Source organism: Argentina anserina, chromosome 5 (assembly GCF_933775445.1).
Source record: "Argentina anserina chromosome 5, drPotAnse1.1, whole genome shotgun sequence".
In the NCBI taxonomy this organism is placed as follows: Eukaryota; Viridiplantae; Streptophyta; class Magnoliopsida; order Rosales; family Rosaceae; genus Argentina; species Argentina anserina.
This window is the reverse complement of record NC_065876.1, coordinates 27,582,982-27,597,567: the sequence shown is the minus strand read 5'-3', so window position 1 is coordinate 27,597,567 and position 14,586 is coordinate 27,582,982. Positions and strand designations below refer to the sequence as shown.

Genomic DNA, 14,586 nt, shown 5'->3' with positions numbered 1-14,586 from the left:
CTTGTTTAGGGTTATACAGAGACAACAGAGTGGCTTGGAGTGAAGGGCACGCGTCAGGGAGGCGCGTGGGAGTGAGGATAGTGGAGTGTGCCGTGGCTTTTTGTTAGAATTAGTAAAAAGGAGCTCGTAGATCTCTCAATTCCTCGTTCGGTTTGAATTTACGCTTTAGTCCACGTGATGCTACGAATAAGGACATGAATCATGGCCAGACATTTTTCTCAATTTGTAGTTAGGACTTAGAAGAATTAGGAATAATTTTCCATTAGAAATTAGGAATTAGTGTAAATTTTATTACACCCCAGATAGGTAATAAATATTACAAGACTATGATGGCCTGCCCTGAATGATAATCAATAGAGCTTGTTGGGGGATTGGGGTAGTAAGATATTCATTCATTGTTTTAGCTACTTAGGGCAGCCATTTAGTAGTCTGTGACCAAATTCTAGATGTTACCAGAATTTCAGCATTTATGCGATTTGACCGACCTGAAACTCATGTCATATTCGCATTCAATTAGGTAGCGTATATATCCATAATGAAATCTAAAACACAGTGTTAAAACAAAGTATTTTATATTTAATAACACAGTGTTTTAGATTTAATAACACGTTCATTTTTTATCTTAGCCAAAAAGCTGAGAAATGAATAACACGTTTATTCGATTCTAATGTAAAAAATTAAAAGATCTATGTGAAAAACTGAAAAAGGTTATGAAATAATTTTTCTTTCAATATTTGTTTGTGGGACGAGCTACACTGAGAAGAAGTTGTGTTCATGGTGTCTTGTATGCATGTCTATGCATAAAATTAATCATTAGTTCAACTATCCGTCTGATAATATGTATGTTCACTTATGAGTTAGACTTTGTGTAATTCATCATGAAAGGCTAGAAAGAGATGATATTGAATTTGATTTGCATATTCAATTAATATATGGAAACTCATTCTATGAGAAATATATATATATAGGGAATTTTTATTAACACACCTAAAATCTATATTCACACACCCTTTCAAATATTCAATGCTATAAATTGGGTGTGTTAATAACATTATCCTACATAAAATGTGTCAATAGAGAAAAAAGGTGTGTTAATAACACCACCCTATATATATATATATATATATATCAAATGGAAGAAATAGTAATGAATTGAATCAATTCAATTTCATGAAGGAACTGGGATCTTGAGTCTAGACCTGTAATATATTATCGATTATTTCATAAATTTCACCTAAATTAAAGTATTTAGTTGGTTAGATTTGTCGTTCGTTCGTACATTAATTTGTATTCCATTTTTTGCTACTGTACATTTGTATTCATGTATAGTTGCTGATTATGCATTTTTCCTCTCTTCTGAAGCACATATCTTCATTGTTATTGTTATAAGTATAGCCTATTGTTAATTCTTAATCTCAGCAAGCTCCTTGGAATAGATCCGACAATAAAATTTGGGCACAAAATTAGATAGACTAATATATTTAGACTGCATGAGCATGCATGCATGACCAAACTATCATTCAAACGTTTTTGTAAATTTTGCCAATTTATCGTGTAGGGTTTGGTGGGTGGCATCTGTAATCGCCAGTATTATGACATGACTAAACAAGCATATAGTTTGGTGATGCATGCCACACTCTGGTTGTTGGACTTCGACTCCTATTTAACACTACAAAGCTCTATACATCACACATTCACGTCCCACAATTACACGAGGAAGGTGTACCCAAATTAGTTAAAGAACAAAAAGGGGAATTGGGTTTTGGCCCCGGTAAGTTATAAAAATTGAATCTATTTATCAAATTTCAAGTTCTATAATGTGTATGTGATGAACACACTTTTTTTTTAAATTCTAACTTGAAAAAATGGTTAAAATATCATTCAAAAATGAATCATTCTCTTAAATGGAGGCGATGAATACAAATGAACTGCGAAAAGTCTCATTTTAACAAAAAAAAAAACCGCGAAAGTCTCATTGATACTATGACAAAGTGTGAAACAAGCAATATAGCCTATTCATCGGGTACTTTTTTAGCATTCACCTAGTTTTCATTTATTGTGAGATGTGCTTCAAGAATTAAACCCTATCATAATGGCTCCCTTAATTCTAAAAGCAATACATGCTATCCTTTCACACATCTTTGTCGTAACTTTGATAAACTAGCTAGTCAATAACAACAATAAGAAATCGTAAATCACGAGGCTTGATGAGTGTGGAGAAATTTCTCTAACTTTTTCATTTGATGCATGGTTGTGATTGAATTGAGTTAGAATTGAGCATATAGAAACTACAGTAACTAGGAACTAGTCACGAAGCACATACACGTAATGTTCCTTGTCAAACCAATATGACTAAAGCTGGTGCAACATCTACTAACATTTTATCATTTTATGTGATATATATGAAGTTTTACTGTTGACATTGGAAAAAATTTGTCAGTAATAATAACTAGAGTATAACACAATCAAGATTGAAAGTTCGTAACTTGGGACGCAACAAGATTGAGGAATGGAAACGCTCGAAAACACGCCGGATTCGCTCGGTAACACCTCAAATTTGCTTCCTACTCGCAAACGCTTGAGACTTAAGGTGTATTTTCTTTACTTTACAAAATATCATAACAGTACATGAGGTATAAAATCTGACCCAACATAAGAAAATTCTATCGGTTTGACCATTAGTCTTATTAACTTCTGTCAAATTTATGAGGGCAATACCGTATTTTCACTGGAAAAACTAGTCTTATCTCCAATGACGCAGGAAAACACTTCCCATTTCATTCCTATCTTCTTTGACCACCAATTTGCTATTGACCCATAACATTTACTATATATCTTGAATATGGCAGCACAATTTCCACTAGGTACAGCCGGAAAATCAAAATTGATGAACCATTGATTCACCATTGTGTCCTTGCCTCCTTAGTGACCAGAACCAGTTCCCATACTCTCTCTCTCTCTCTCTCTCTCTCTCTCTCTCTCTCTCTCTCTCTCTCTCTCTCTCTCTCTCTCTCTCTCTCTCTCTCTCTCTCTCTCGTGTGAGAGAAGACCCATACTTCATAAAGAGTATGCAATCCACTTTAATTTTCGGGCATTGGGGGGCACATGTGGGTATAGTTTAATTTCAATTTTGGTCGAGCGTTGATACATAGACTTTCAAGTGTTTGTTTGATGTCGCCGATAACTCTTGTCTTGAATGTCGAGGTTGATGTTGGGGTTGTGGGTAGTCGGAGGGGAGGGATGGTTTATGGTCATCAAATGGAGCGAGAGCACTAGATGAGGAGGAGCCGAGGAGGAAGAAGAGGGGAGTCAAAAGATGAAATTAAGAGTTATTAACGACATGTACTGAAAGTGTGTATGCTATTTAACTATGTGTACCATTTTGATATTTTGCAAACTAAATATACCTTAATTCTCAATGATGCATAATTCATGTACCATTCTTAAAATTTTCTCGCTTAAAAATGTAAAGTCCATCAATTGATCTAAAGTTAGGGTCTAGTCCGGTCTACTCCTTTTTTTCCTTAATAGTTTTTTTTATTTCAATTAAGTACATGGTATTAGGAGTCAATATATGTGGAATACATGAAAATTATATATAAATAAGAAAATAAAAAATAACACAGCTGACGTGGCAAAATCTGAAGTTACTTCTAGTGACCTGAGTCATTTTTGTTTCTCTTCTCTCTTAATTTTCGCAACAATGGCGGTTGGCTTGAAGCCACTATTACCCATCATCCTACTCCCCTCTCTTCTTCTCTATCAAGACTAGGTTTCCACTCCCTCATGCAAACCCGTCCCCTCACCCGACCCAGCCCATCCCCACCCGGACGACCTCAAGGTCATGCTGGTTGCCCTCCTCCTCCTCGGCTTTGCCTCCACCTACTTCGACCTCCTCTTCCGCCACCACTACACCTCCAAATTCTTCACCGTAAGTCAATTCCCCATTCTACCCTCGCTCACCTCCACAAGTTACCAATATACCTGAAATTAGTTTACTCTAAGGGGGGTGTATTGTATATGGAATTAGTGAGATTTTCAAAGAAATCTATGAAATTCAAAAGTCTAGGTGTATTCAATATAGATTTTTAAAAGTCATTATGAAATCCATGAAAAGTCTAGGTGTATATGAAATTACGTTATGTTCTATACAAGTCTACGTGTATTCAATTAGGATTTTTAAAAGTCATTATGGAATCTATGAAAATCTAGGGGTATTCAATCTGAACTTTTTAAAAATGAATAGAAGTCTATGTGTATTCAAAATATCATTCATACTTATGGAATTATAAACTCATAGAATCTCATGGACTTTATAGTGTTAATTATACACACCACAATCCAAATTTTGTCTAGCATTTAGACCAAAGATTTTCATGGACTTTTCCATAGACTTTCTTATTGTGTTTAAAGATGTTCATTCTCTACCATTTTTCTTTACCAATTCTTTTTCCTACAACTCAATGTGTTTATTCAACCTATGATCTCATGAATGTTTTCTTGTTTTTTATGTTATGTTCGTACCTTGTATCTTATACTTATTAAAACTTCATTCACATATGTGGACACATGTCCAAGGCTAACAATAAAAACAATGACAATGAAAGAAGTACATAAAAGAAAGGAAAATAATAATTATATCAATGTTTTATGAACACCGACTTCTTAGCTTGAAACTTCTTGAACATTTCTTTGGTATCTATTGGTCGATAGATTAAATTGAAATGTTACTTTTATTTTCATATAAATAATTGAGATTCTATAATTTTTTATAGTAGACACAACCAATTAATTTACTTAGAACAAAAAATGTCCGTAATTTTTTTATAATGCATTAAATATATGTTCAATAGCACCCACTAAGCGTTAAAGAACTCATAAGACCAACCTAGATGCTTAAGGTGCACTAGAGAATGAAGCAAATTATCACGAAGCCATGAGTTTGTAATTGAGAACTGAGACATGGTATGCACATTATTTTCAGTTACCATGCATTATTTTCTTAACTAAAAAAAGTAGCTTCAATTTTGATACATATACATTTAGTTTTTTTTCGTTACATTGTGATGTTTTTCCTTTATGTTCTAGTTATTTTCTAGTTATAACATTATTTTATTTTTATGAAATATGTAGAAGTTGTTCATAATGAACTATGTGGATTTTTATAAATCAATAAAAGTATGTAATCAAAGTCAATAATTTGAAAGAAATCAACATAAATCTATGAAAGTCTATGGTCTTTTTAAAAAGTCTGTGGACTATTGTGAAATTCTATGAATTAAAAAAAATCATACAAATCTATATACAATACACCATCCTAAATTTCTGAAATTTCAAATTCCAAAGCAGAGATCGTACCAGAGTCTCAGGCTGGACATGCTTCTGGTCCTCGGCGACGTATCGGCGCCTGGACGCCACTCGCCGAGGAGCGATTTTGAATCGGTGGTCTGGTAGTTTCATCGGGTTCTGGGACCGTTTCTGGACCTGCCGCTCTACGTCGTGCTCGGCGACCACAACGTCGAAGACTGCGGCGGCCTGAGCAAGGAGTCGGTGGGGTGGATTTCGAGGAGGCTGCCGGGGCAGACTCGGCCAGGTGTGGGGCCTTTGAGATCGGCAACGTCAACTTCGTATCGCTAAACGCCGTCGCTTTGCTGTGTGGGGATAGTGAGGTGAGGTTTAGTGTGGAAAAGGCGGTGGAGAGAGAGAGCGTGGATTTTCGTGTCGAAAATGAGAAGGGAGGTGAGAGTGAGGAGAGGAGGAAAAAGGAGAGGGGTTATGAGTTTGTGTGGAGAGAGAATGTGATGAAGTCGGGTCCGGTCCTGTGGTGTTGCTTCACTTTCCATTGAGCCGGAATGGGATTCCTAGTTTCGGTGGGAGTCCTAATGTTTTCGACGCAGGTGTGTGTGGCTCTATTTAGTTCCTTGTTTGCTTGATCATTGTTAAATCGGATAAGTAATGGAACTAGAATTGTATTGGGTGGTTTTGATGGCAATGTGTGTTGTTTGCTCGGTAGAACTGCGAAGAGGACTACTAAATGTGTTGTGTTTAAATGATTTTTGACAGGCACGATGTTGGCAGAGGGCCGTATGATTTGTCACAGAAGCTACCGTCAAATGCTACTGAGTATATAATTCAAGCTCTCAAGCCAAGGTGAGTTTAGGCTATTTTTTATGTATATAGCAGTACAATGATATACTATGCAGTTTTTGATGATTAGAACTAGTTTCTATTTTCTAAATGCGTATCTGTTGGAACAAGACTCGATTTAGTTGTCAAGGAGGTGATTCCTCCATTGTCATAAGTTATTAGTCTGCTTTCGTCTTAATTTGTTATCACATTGAAGAGTCTTCTAATCTATCATATTCTAGGAATAATCTAGGGTCTGGTATAACGTACAGCTCTTTTCTTCTCATATAATAAAACTGAATGGATCTAACTTTTATGTTTTAAAAAAACTAATGGGTAACTTGATATGGTATTATATCTAGACTTCAATATACTAATATGGTGTTACAAACCACTTAGCTGATCCATAATTACCCCAGTAACAACACAAGATTTCTAAGCGTCTGGGAAGCCACTATTATTGCAGAGAGTTGGCAAACTAAAATTCGCAGAAGTTGAGGTGCTGAATTCCAAACTTGAGCATTGCTTGTTAATGTCACAAATTCACAATGCTTGAGCAACACTTGGAGGACCATTAGATGATAGATTGTTCATGGGAACAACCCATACTCCTATTTGGAATGATCACCTAATGTTCCTGAACTCTGTATATATTCATTTCTTGAGTCAGACTGGTGGTTCATGTAAGTTTAATGTTTATAGTCTTCATTGATCCTATTGTTGGTTTGTATGCCGAACAGATAGAACTAGTGGGTTTGCTGATATTCACTGTACAATTAATTTCTAAACACTTCACCTGTTACTCGTTGTTCTCCAATTTACAATTGGAATCGTAACTCAATGGTATATCACACGTTTCTCTTGCAAGCTACATTATCTCCTTAGTTGTAGGATTGTTTTCAGTGCCCAAACTCAGGAGTTTGATGATCACTTCCATCCAGACGGAACCCGTGAGGTTACTATTCCGGCCATGACATGGAATGCGAGAGATGATCCTGGATTTGTTATTGCCATATTCCGGAGGAATGGAGGAGCAGTAAGCATCAGTTACTGCTCTCTAGCTAGAGAATCTCACATACTTGTAGCCTATGCATCTTTTCTGATTCTCTCGGTATCAATACTGGCTTTCTCAAGCACTCCTAGGTTAGGATCTTTCAAGACAATGATAACCTGATATCTATACTTCAATAGCGTTGTGCATTACTTTCTGTACAATTTTGTATGTACATTACTATAATCTGGTGAGCAAAACTCTCATGTGGATAAAGCTGTGTTATTAGGGAAAGTCATGTAGCATAGTTGAAGAGGTGGAGTTACATAGAGCTACTAAGATAAGAAAAGGAAAGAAAAAAAATGGAAATCACCTCTTTGAATTTTGGATGGCTATAGCCGGTAGCGTTTTATTTTTATTTATTTATTTTTATCTGATGCTCTATTTGGGCTGTTTTGAAGAATCACAGATGAGTGCAGAAAGAGGCACTTGCGTATAATTCCATTTTAGATTTCTTTTTGGAAGAGATATGCAGTAGTACTCTTCAGCAACATCAATAGCTTAGATGTGACTGATTATTTACCAGCCGTTGACCGTAGGTGACAGAAACCGATTGAAACATAAACTGCTCCGTTAGAGCTGCATATGTGAGTCTTCTTCTGCCATGACTAATTTTCAGGTACTTGTCACAAAACTCCTAGCTCAGCACGATATGAACTCATTGGAATCTGCTATATTAACCACATCCTTAAGTTGTATTTGGCAATTGCCCCTGGACGTCGCCCTCATTCAACTTCTTAATATCACTTGAGCAACATACGCACCTAATGTTCTTGATTCAAAGTTTTTGTGCCAGTAGGGGGGTAAAGCTAGATAATGCTGAATAAGCACAATTATGAAATTCTTATGGTGGAAGTGTAGAACTGTAGATTGTAGAATAGTTGACGAGTTATCAAACGCTAAGAAACTACTGTTCCATGTGAGGGTTTTTCTAAGCTTTTGTTTGAAATTGTACATTTTCCCTTGTACGTGTTGTGTATTGTAAATAGTGTCAGACGAGGAAGTTCCCCTCTTGATGTCCCTTTCACTTATCACCAAGAATGACTAGTACACAGGTTGAGGATTGAATGGTAGCATTCATTGAGCAGAAAGACAGAACAGCTTATTCTACTACTTGAAATTGGCTGCTCTGTGCTGTGCCATCAATAATTCAGATTTGCATTCATATAGACTGGCCCTCAAAATCAAGCAAGACATTTAAATCATGTTCAAATCCTTTTGAATTAGCTGTTGCAAGATGCAACTCTTCATATCAAACAATGATATCGATAGGGTACTCTGCATCACCCACAACCAAGTAACGAGAACCTTCTTCCAGCACCATCAAGCCATCCTCATTTGCATGGCTGAGGTGCTCACAAGGGTTCAACATGAACTCAAGTTCAGCTCTTTCCCCGGCGCTTAGTATCACGCTCTTGAATCCGATCAACTGTTTTACTGGACTTCCTTTCGTTGGATTTTTCCGGCTAACAAATAGCAACACTGGATGTTTGCCAGCCATCTCACCATCATTCTTGACCCCAATAGTGACCTTAAACAACTTCTGACAGAATTCTTCACCTAGATCGGACACTAGCTGGTAGCGTCCGGAGTCTGATTTCTTAGCTGCTAGACCAACCGATGACTCATTTAGATAGAGCTTGTTTTGGGTTGCTGAAGCTACAAAACTATAAGCATAGTTGGAGTAGCTGAGGCCATAACCGAAATCAAAAACGTTTTTGCCAGTGTAGAATCTGTAAGTGCGCCCTGGATAGCCTGATCTTTTGTCTGGCCTCATCCTCATGTCTGTCATTGGTGTTTTGATGTAATCTTGTGTATACCATGTGACTGGCAATCTTCCACCTGCACTAGCAACATTAAATCAGCGAGTGAAGTGTTCTCGTTCTAGATCGTCTTATCAGATTGTCAATCCAGGTAGTTTACACTAGTGATTAGGTTGTCTCTTTTAAAGTGTGCCGTCCAGATTGACAATCCGACACATGTCGCGTCCTTAGCAAAAGAACATTACAGTACTTTGTTGCTAAAAATTTACCTGGATTGTGATCACCAAAGATGATTTCTGCCAGGGCAAGTCCACCAGCTTCACCTGGATATCCTGCCCACAGGATGCTTCCTATTTTTGGATTATGATTAGCTGCAGATATATCAACTGGACCCCCAGAGAGGATCACAAGAATCACTGGTTTCTTGGAAGCTTTAGCCACACTGTTAATGAGTTGCTGTTGCTTGCCAGGGAAGTTTAAGTGATCTCTATCGTGCGCCTCTCTTTCTTCACCTTGGTCCAATCCCACAATCAAAACCACATAATCAGCCTTCTTTGCTACATTAACAGCTTGACCAATCGCCGGATTAGGGCATGTAACTGTATCGCATCCAGGGTGATACACTGTTTTCTTAGCATAACCTTGCAGTCCTTGTAACGGGGTAATGAACTTGCAGGGTGGACCATGATAGTTACCGAGAAGTGTTTCGGAAGCATTGGCATTGGGACCGATTACAGCGAGCGAAATGCCCTTCGATTTATGTAGAGGGAGTAGCTTGCCTGCGTTCTTCAAAAGCACAATGCCATCTTCAGCAGCTTCTAGTGCTATAGCTTGGTGCAGTTTAGAGCACACTTGGTCTGGACCAATGTTGCCGAAAGGTAGCTTGGTTGGGTTGCCATCAAACAGACCTAACCTCATCCTTATAGAGAATAAGTTGTGGAGAGCACTGTCTATGTATGAGACCGGCAGCTTTTTCATCTGCACTGCACTTTTCGTGTAATTCTGCAAGTAAGTTCCACAGTCCACATCCATCCCTGCACGTAGTAAACGGAAACATCTGACTTATTCTTCGGACATTTATTAATTAAAATCTCGAGTGATTAGACACTGAAGTTGTAGACAAATCCTCTCTCACATTAAGCCTTTAGCATGTTAGTCATAAATCGATTTTGTGACGGTTTTTTGTTTTTGTTTTTTTTAATGTAAACAAAGAACACGACACAACTACAAAAACCTCGAGCATTCCTCTCCCAGCTGATCTAAAAGGAACGTTTGAGTTTCGACAACTAATGTGACTAGTTATTGTGAGAGACATTGTATTCTATAATATACACGAATTCAGATTTTCAATATCTTCACTCAAGTCCCACTCCTTTGAGAGCTTCATTATCCTACATGCATTTGTAGAAAAAATCAGAGTTCAATTTAGCTTTTGATTTCAGCAAAAGGGAGGGGAACCAATAATACACTCAGAAAAGAGAACAAGTTTCACCATGAGGGCTACACACTAGGAGATGGCTTTATAGGAGTATAAGGATCATTTACTTTTAATACAGTGTTGACTTTGGGGCAAATCAGATACAGTAAAGCATTGAGCCCATTGGATCATAAATGGGCCCTCATCTACCTAATAATGCGTATAAAATTGTCGGGGGTATCCCTACCTAATCCACGCTGATAAAACCCATGTGAGCATGTTCATACTAGAGGGTGCTACCGTACCTGCTTTTAGGACATCGACGACGGCATCTTCCGGCTGCTTAGTGTAGCCCTGCACGTCGTGAATTATGCTCACGGCACCACAATCCGACGTGATATATCTGATCCATACCATTACAAAAGTAAAAGTTTTAGTTACGGACCTTTCCAACGGCAACTATATCACTATAACAAATTAACAATAATACTAGACTATAACTAGGTAAGATTGTTGTGACTTATGAGCATAAGATAAGGTCACGTACCCATGAAAATCCCAGTGCCCTCGAACAGTCTTGGTTAACAGATTGTGATCTGCACAGCTAGGGACTCCATTAACTTGATTATAGGCACACATGATGCCAGTGGCTTTGCCATGCTCGACGCAACTCTTGAATGGAGGCTGGTACGTGTCTGCTAGGTCTTGCTGGGTCACCTGCAAAGCATGCAAACCAAAGACAAAATAAGAATTAATAAATTATATATCAATGTATGTTATATGGAAATATTGACAATATATATTATTTTTTTAACTATAATTTACTAAATAATATCAATGAAAGGTACCAAAACAAGTTCATTTAAAAGATTTTGTGGGCAAATCAAATCTTGATAACTGGCATCTTTTGTCATCTCAAGGACGAAAAGAAAATAGTCTCAGAATAAACACGTCGGTTCACAACTTCACATAGAATGGGGATTATGAGTTTTGTTTGTTTTTTTTATGTATTCTTTGGTAAAGCTGGGTTATTGGGTTAACATGGCACTCTTTTTCCTACCTCATTTTCTTCTCACCTTTGATTACAAGACAAGATTTAATGAGACAAATAGTTGGCATTCTGTTTATCACTATGCACTAATATAATACCATTTTCTTTACAGATAAAGTAAATGATTCGCTGTCGGTATGTTGTGAGGCGTAAAAGTTATGAACTATTGACACAATTTATTAATCGTAACCCATGAACTATTTAATTGCCACTTATTAATCATGACTCATGAACTATTGACATTATCAAATAGTAAAGTGAGGTTAAAAATCGTCGTTTCTTGATCTTTTTTTAGGAAAATTCTTAACTTAATATAATGTCTAATAATTTTATTTTATTCATGTCGAATCCATTTTTTTTATATCAAAGGAGAAGAAAATACCTTTGGTTTTTGGACTAAAAAAGAAGAAGTGATATTCCTTAATTTGACATTTAAAAATATAAAGAAAACCAAGAACAAAAAAAGAATGAATTATCAACTGACACACTATACTTCATTATCTTTTTTGGGTTTACCTACTTTAGAAAGAGCTCGTTATTTTTTCGAATCAAAATGGAAAATAATCGATGGCATCTAACTCGATAAAGCCTCATGGATTGATGGCACAACATCAGTCACAAAGCGACTCATACCAAATTCCAAAAGAAAATAAACAAATAAAACATTCGAGTTAGAACACTGGAGTTTGAAGACGACCAACCTTTGCATTAAACCCAAAACGAGTCACATTTTTCCAGCTGTCGAGATCGTACGCCGTGAAATGCTTGCAGCAAGCTGAGGCCTGGAGATGACCACCCGCCTTCAGCCTTCCTCCTCCATATGAATCACCCTGAACCCCTCGGACATACGCCACAGAATATTTTCCAGCCATCAATGGATCTTCCCCGGGAGTCTCTTGCCCTCTTCCCCATCTTGGGTCCCTGAAAATGTTTATGTTCGGTGCCCAAAACGTCATCCCGGTCGCTTGTCCGGCATTGTACAGCGCCCTTGCTTCGGTTCCGATCACCTAACCAAGTTACATATATCATCATCAACACGTCCGAAAATAAAAAGTGACATAAAAAGTGACATTGTATAATACGCGAATCTACTAATTAGAGTAAGCTGGATTTTGAACATCACATTTGTCGTTGGAAGCAAAAAGGAAAGGCAAAACATCATGAGGAATATCAATTGAAAGTTTTTGAATTTCAATTCTTATGAGGGGTTACAAAAAAGGTGCTCTAATTATTCGATAGAAAGTGTAACATATCATGCCGAGTTGGTATAGCCGTTGAACTCAGTGTGTCACATTTTTGTTTCGAAGTAAAAGAGATGAAAGAGACCAAATGGGTTGTGATTTGGAGGTGAAATAACGAGTTGGGTTGTCACTGTTTCGACCAAAAGGGTAAAGAACATGGCCGAGTTGGGGTTTCGACTCGGTGGCCGTGACTCATTACCTGACCGATCCGATACCAGAGATGCTCATTGAACGAAGCAGCGGTTAATATGACCTGAGGGAAGCTGGTGGCGCTGTTGATGGTACTGTAGAGACGGATACCTTTGCCGACGTCGGCAACGCCGTGAAGAGCCTCCGACCACCACTCGTAACTCGGGATGCCAAGTCGGGGAATCGCAGGGGCCGAGTTGACGAGTTGGGAGATCTTCTCGTCCAATGTGAGACGCGAGACGAGGTCGTGGACTCGTTGGTAGATGGGGAGGGTGGTTTCACAGAAAGGGTAGGATTTGGTTGAAGGGTTAGACGAGTCACATGAATATGAAGGTTGAGTTGACAAGGTGAGATCAATGAGGGTGGAGAAGAAGATAAGAGGGATCAGAATGAGAGCTGGGAGCTTCATTTTCGCTTGTGGGGTTTTGTTTTGAGATGAAGAAAGAGAGTGAGAGTTATATAGCAGCAGGGGATGGACCTAGCACTCTAGCAGCAGGGCTAATTTCCAGGGCACCTTTCCTCTTATAAAATTTTACCTTCCCGTTTCTAATTATGGCAAAAGATTAAAATTACACCAAAGGCATTATGGGATATAAAAGTTTACATCTCTTATTCTCAAATGTGGGTGTGAAGGCCTTTCAAGTTCGTTTGAAGACATAAATTTGTTGATCTTCTATAAGTTCAACACCAAATGACGATACGAATTTGTTAAGTTAATCACTGACAACGTCATTTTCTTTCTTCGACCTCTTGAGACGCCACTCTTTTAGTTAGTACACAAAAATTCATGAATGTGTCACATTGATGAGAGTGAAATCAATTGATACGTTTAGTTTCCATTTGTTTTAGGTCAAGAAATGAGTTCATTTTTTACTTACCCAAATAAGTTTATTTACGTAATTTTTATTTCACATAAATTCGCATTCTATGTGAGTCTCCACAAACTTTTTAATCAACATATTAGATAATCAAAAAGGAATCGATTAAGGTGGATGAAAATTGAGATGCATGATGATGAAAAACTATTGAGTACCTCCAAATTCAGGATTTCATTCTGATGTGGCCAACTTTTCTGATGTTTTTTTTAGGTAAGTGAAAAGAAAACTACAGATTGTATAAGCAATGGAAAGACACTGAAAATACATGCTAATTCAAATGACATCAAATGTCAAATACACATACCAAAATCACAGTTCTTGAGGGTAGCAGAAAAAGAAGCAAAATCTGTCACACACAAGCCAATTCTCCATGTATATTAAGCGGGCCAACTCTTTCCCAGTAAGAATCATCAACGCCGGGTTGGGGTGTCAAGTCGATCGATTTAAAGGTGTTACTCTTAAGATTGTAAGAGAAAACTTTTCCAGGAGCATGCACCAACAGAGAAGAACTTTCTTCTTCATTTTCCCCTTTAGCCAAATTAAAAGAGAACGATAAGTAGCGGAAGCCGTCGGTAAGCGGTATATAAAGGATCAAGATCCACATTGGACTTAACAAAACATCCAGAATAGTCACTCCCCATCTCCAACACTTCAAATTTAATATAAGAAGGAGAATAGCTAGATATCAATAAGATACAAATGGCCATCAACAGATTCCATAAAGAACATTCTGCCAAGGTCACCTCATAACGAGGAAGACCATCAACCAATCCAACACGCTCTTCTAGTCTTCTTCTAAGTGAAAATATGTCATCTCATAAATTTTCACCCGAACCAAAAAAGAGGGTATTTGTGCTTCTAGACATGCAT

The 14,586-nt window shown here is 37.6% G+C and overlaps 2 protein-coding genes across 2 annotated transcripts; one reads left to right on the top strand and one right to left on the bottom strand.

Moving 5' to 3' along the window:
- Positions 1 to 3,703: 3,703 nt before the first annotated feature.
- On the top strand, positions 3,704 to 7,442 carry LOC126795304 (uncharacterized). Its single transcript, XM_050522143.1, is given in 6 exon segments — positions 3,704 to 3,931; positions 5,350 to 5,578; positions 5,581 to 5,805; positions 5,808 to 5,901; positions 6,064 to 6,150; positions 7,018 to 7,442. Coding segments are annotated over 6 exon segments (1,146 nt in total). The 3' UTR covers positions 7,301 to 7,442.
- An 877-nt stretch (positions 7,443 to 8,319) lies between these two features.
- LOC126793307 (probable beta-D-xylosidase 7) lies at positions 8,320 to 13,354 on the bottom strand. Its single transcript, XM_050519777.1, has 6 exons — positions 12,849 to 13,354; positions 12,110 to 12,415; positions 10,905 to 11,074; positions 10,663 to 10,760; positions 9,210 to 9,974; positions 8,320 to 9,019 (listed from the first exon to the last, which is right to left on the bottom strand). Exons 1-6 carry the CDS (start codon positions 13,245 to 13,247, stop codon positions 8,430 to 8,432), a joined length of 2,328 nt encoding a protein of 775 aa, XP_050375734.1. The 5' UTR covers positions 13,248 to 13,354; the 3' UTR covers positions 8,320 to 8,429.
- Positions 13,355 to 14,586: the final 1,232 nt, after the last annotated feature.

Excerpts from the sequence above, each read along its gene's own strand:
- LOC126793307 (XM_050519777.1), bottom strand. The coding sequence starts at position 13,247 with ATGAAGCTCCCAGCTCTCATTCTGATCCCTCTTATCTTCTTCTCCACC. Across the intron at positions 11,075-12,109 it reads GTTTTGGGTTTAATGCAAAG|GTGACCCAGCAAGACCTAGC; the intron begins GTTGGTCGTCTT and ends CATGCTTTGCAG. Across the intron at positions 9,020-9,209 it reads CTTTGGTGATCACAATCCAG|GTGGAAGATTGCCAGTCACA; the intron begins GTAAATTTTTAG and ends TTGCTAGTGCAG.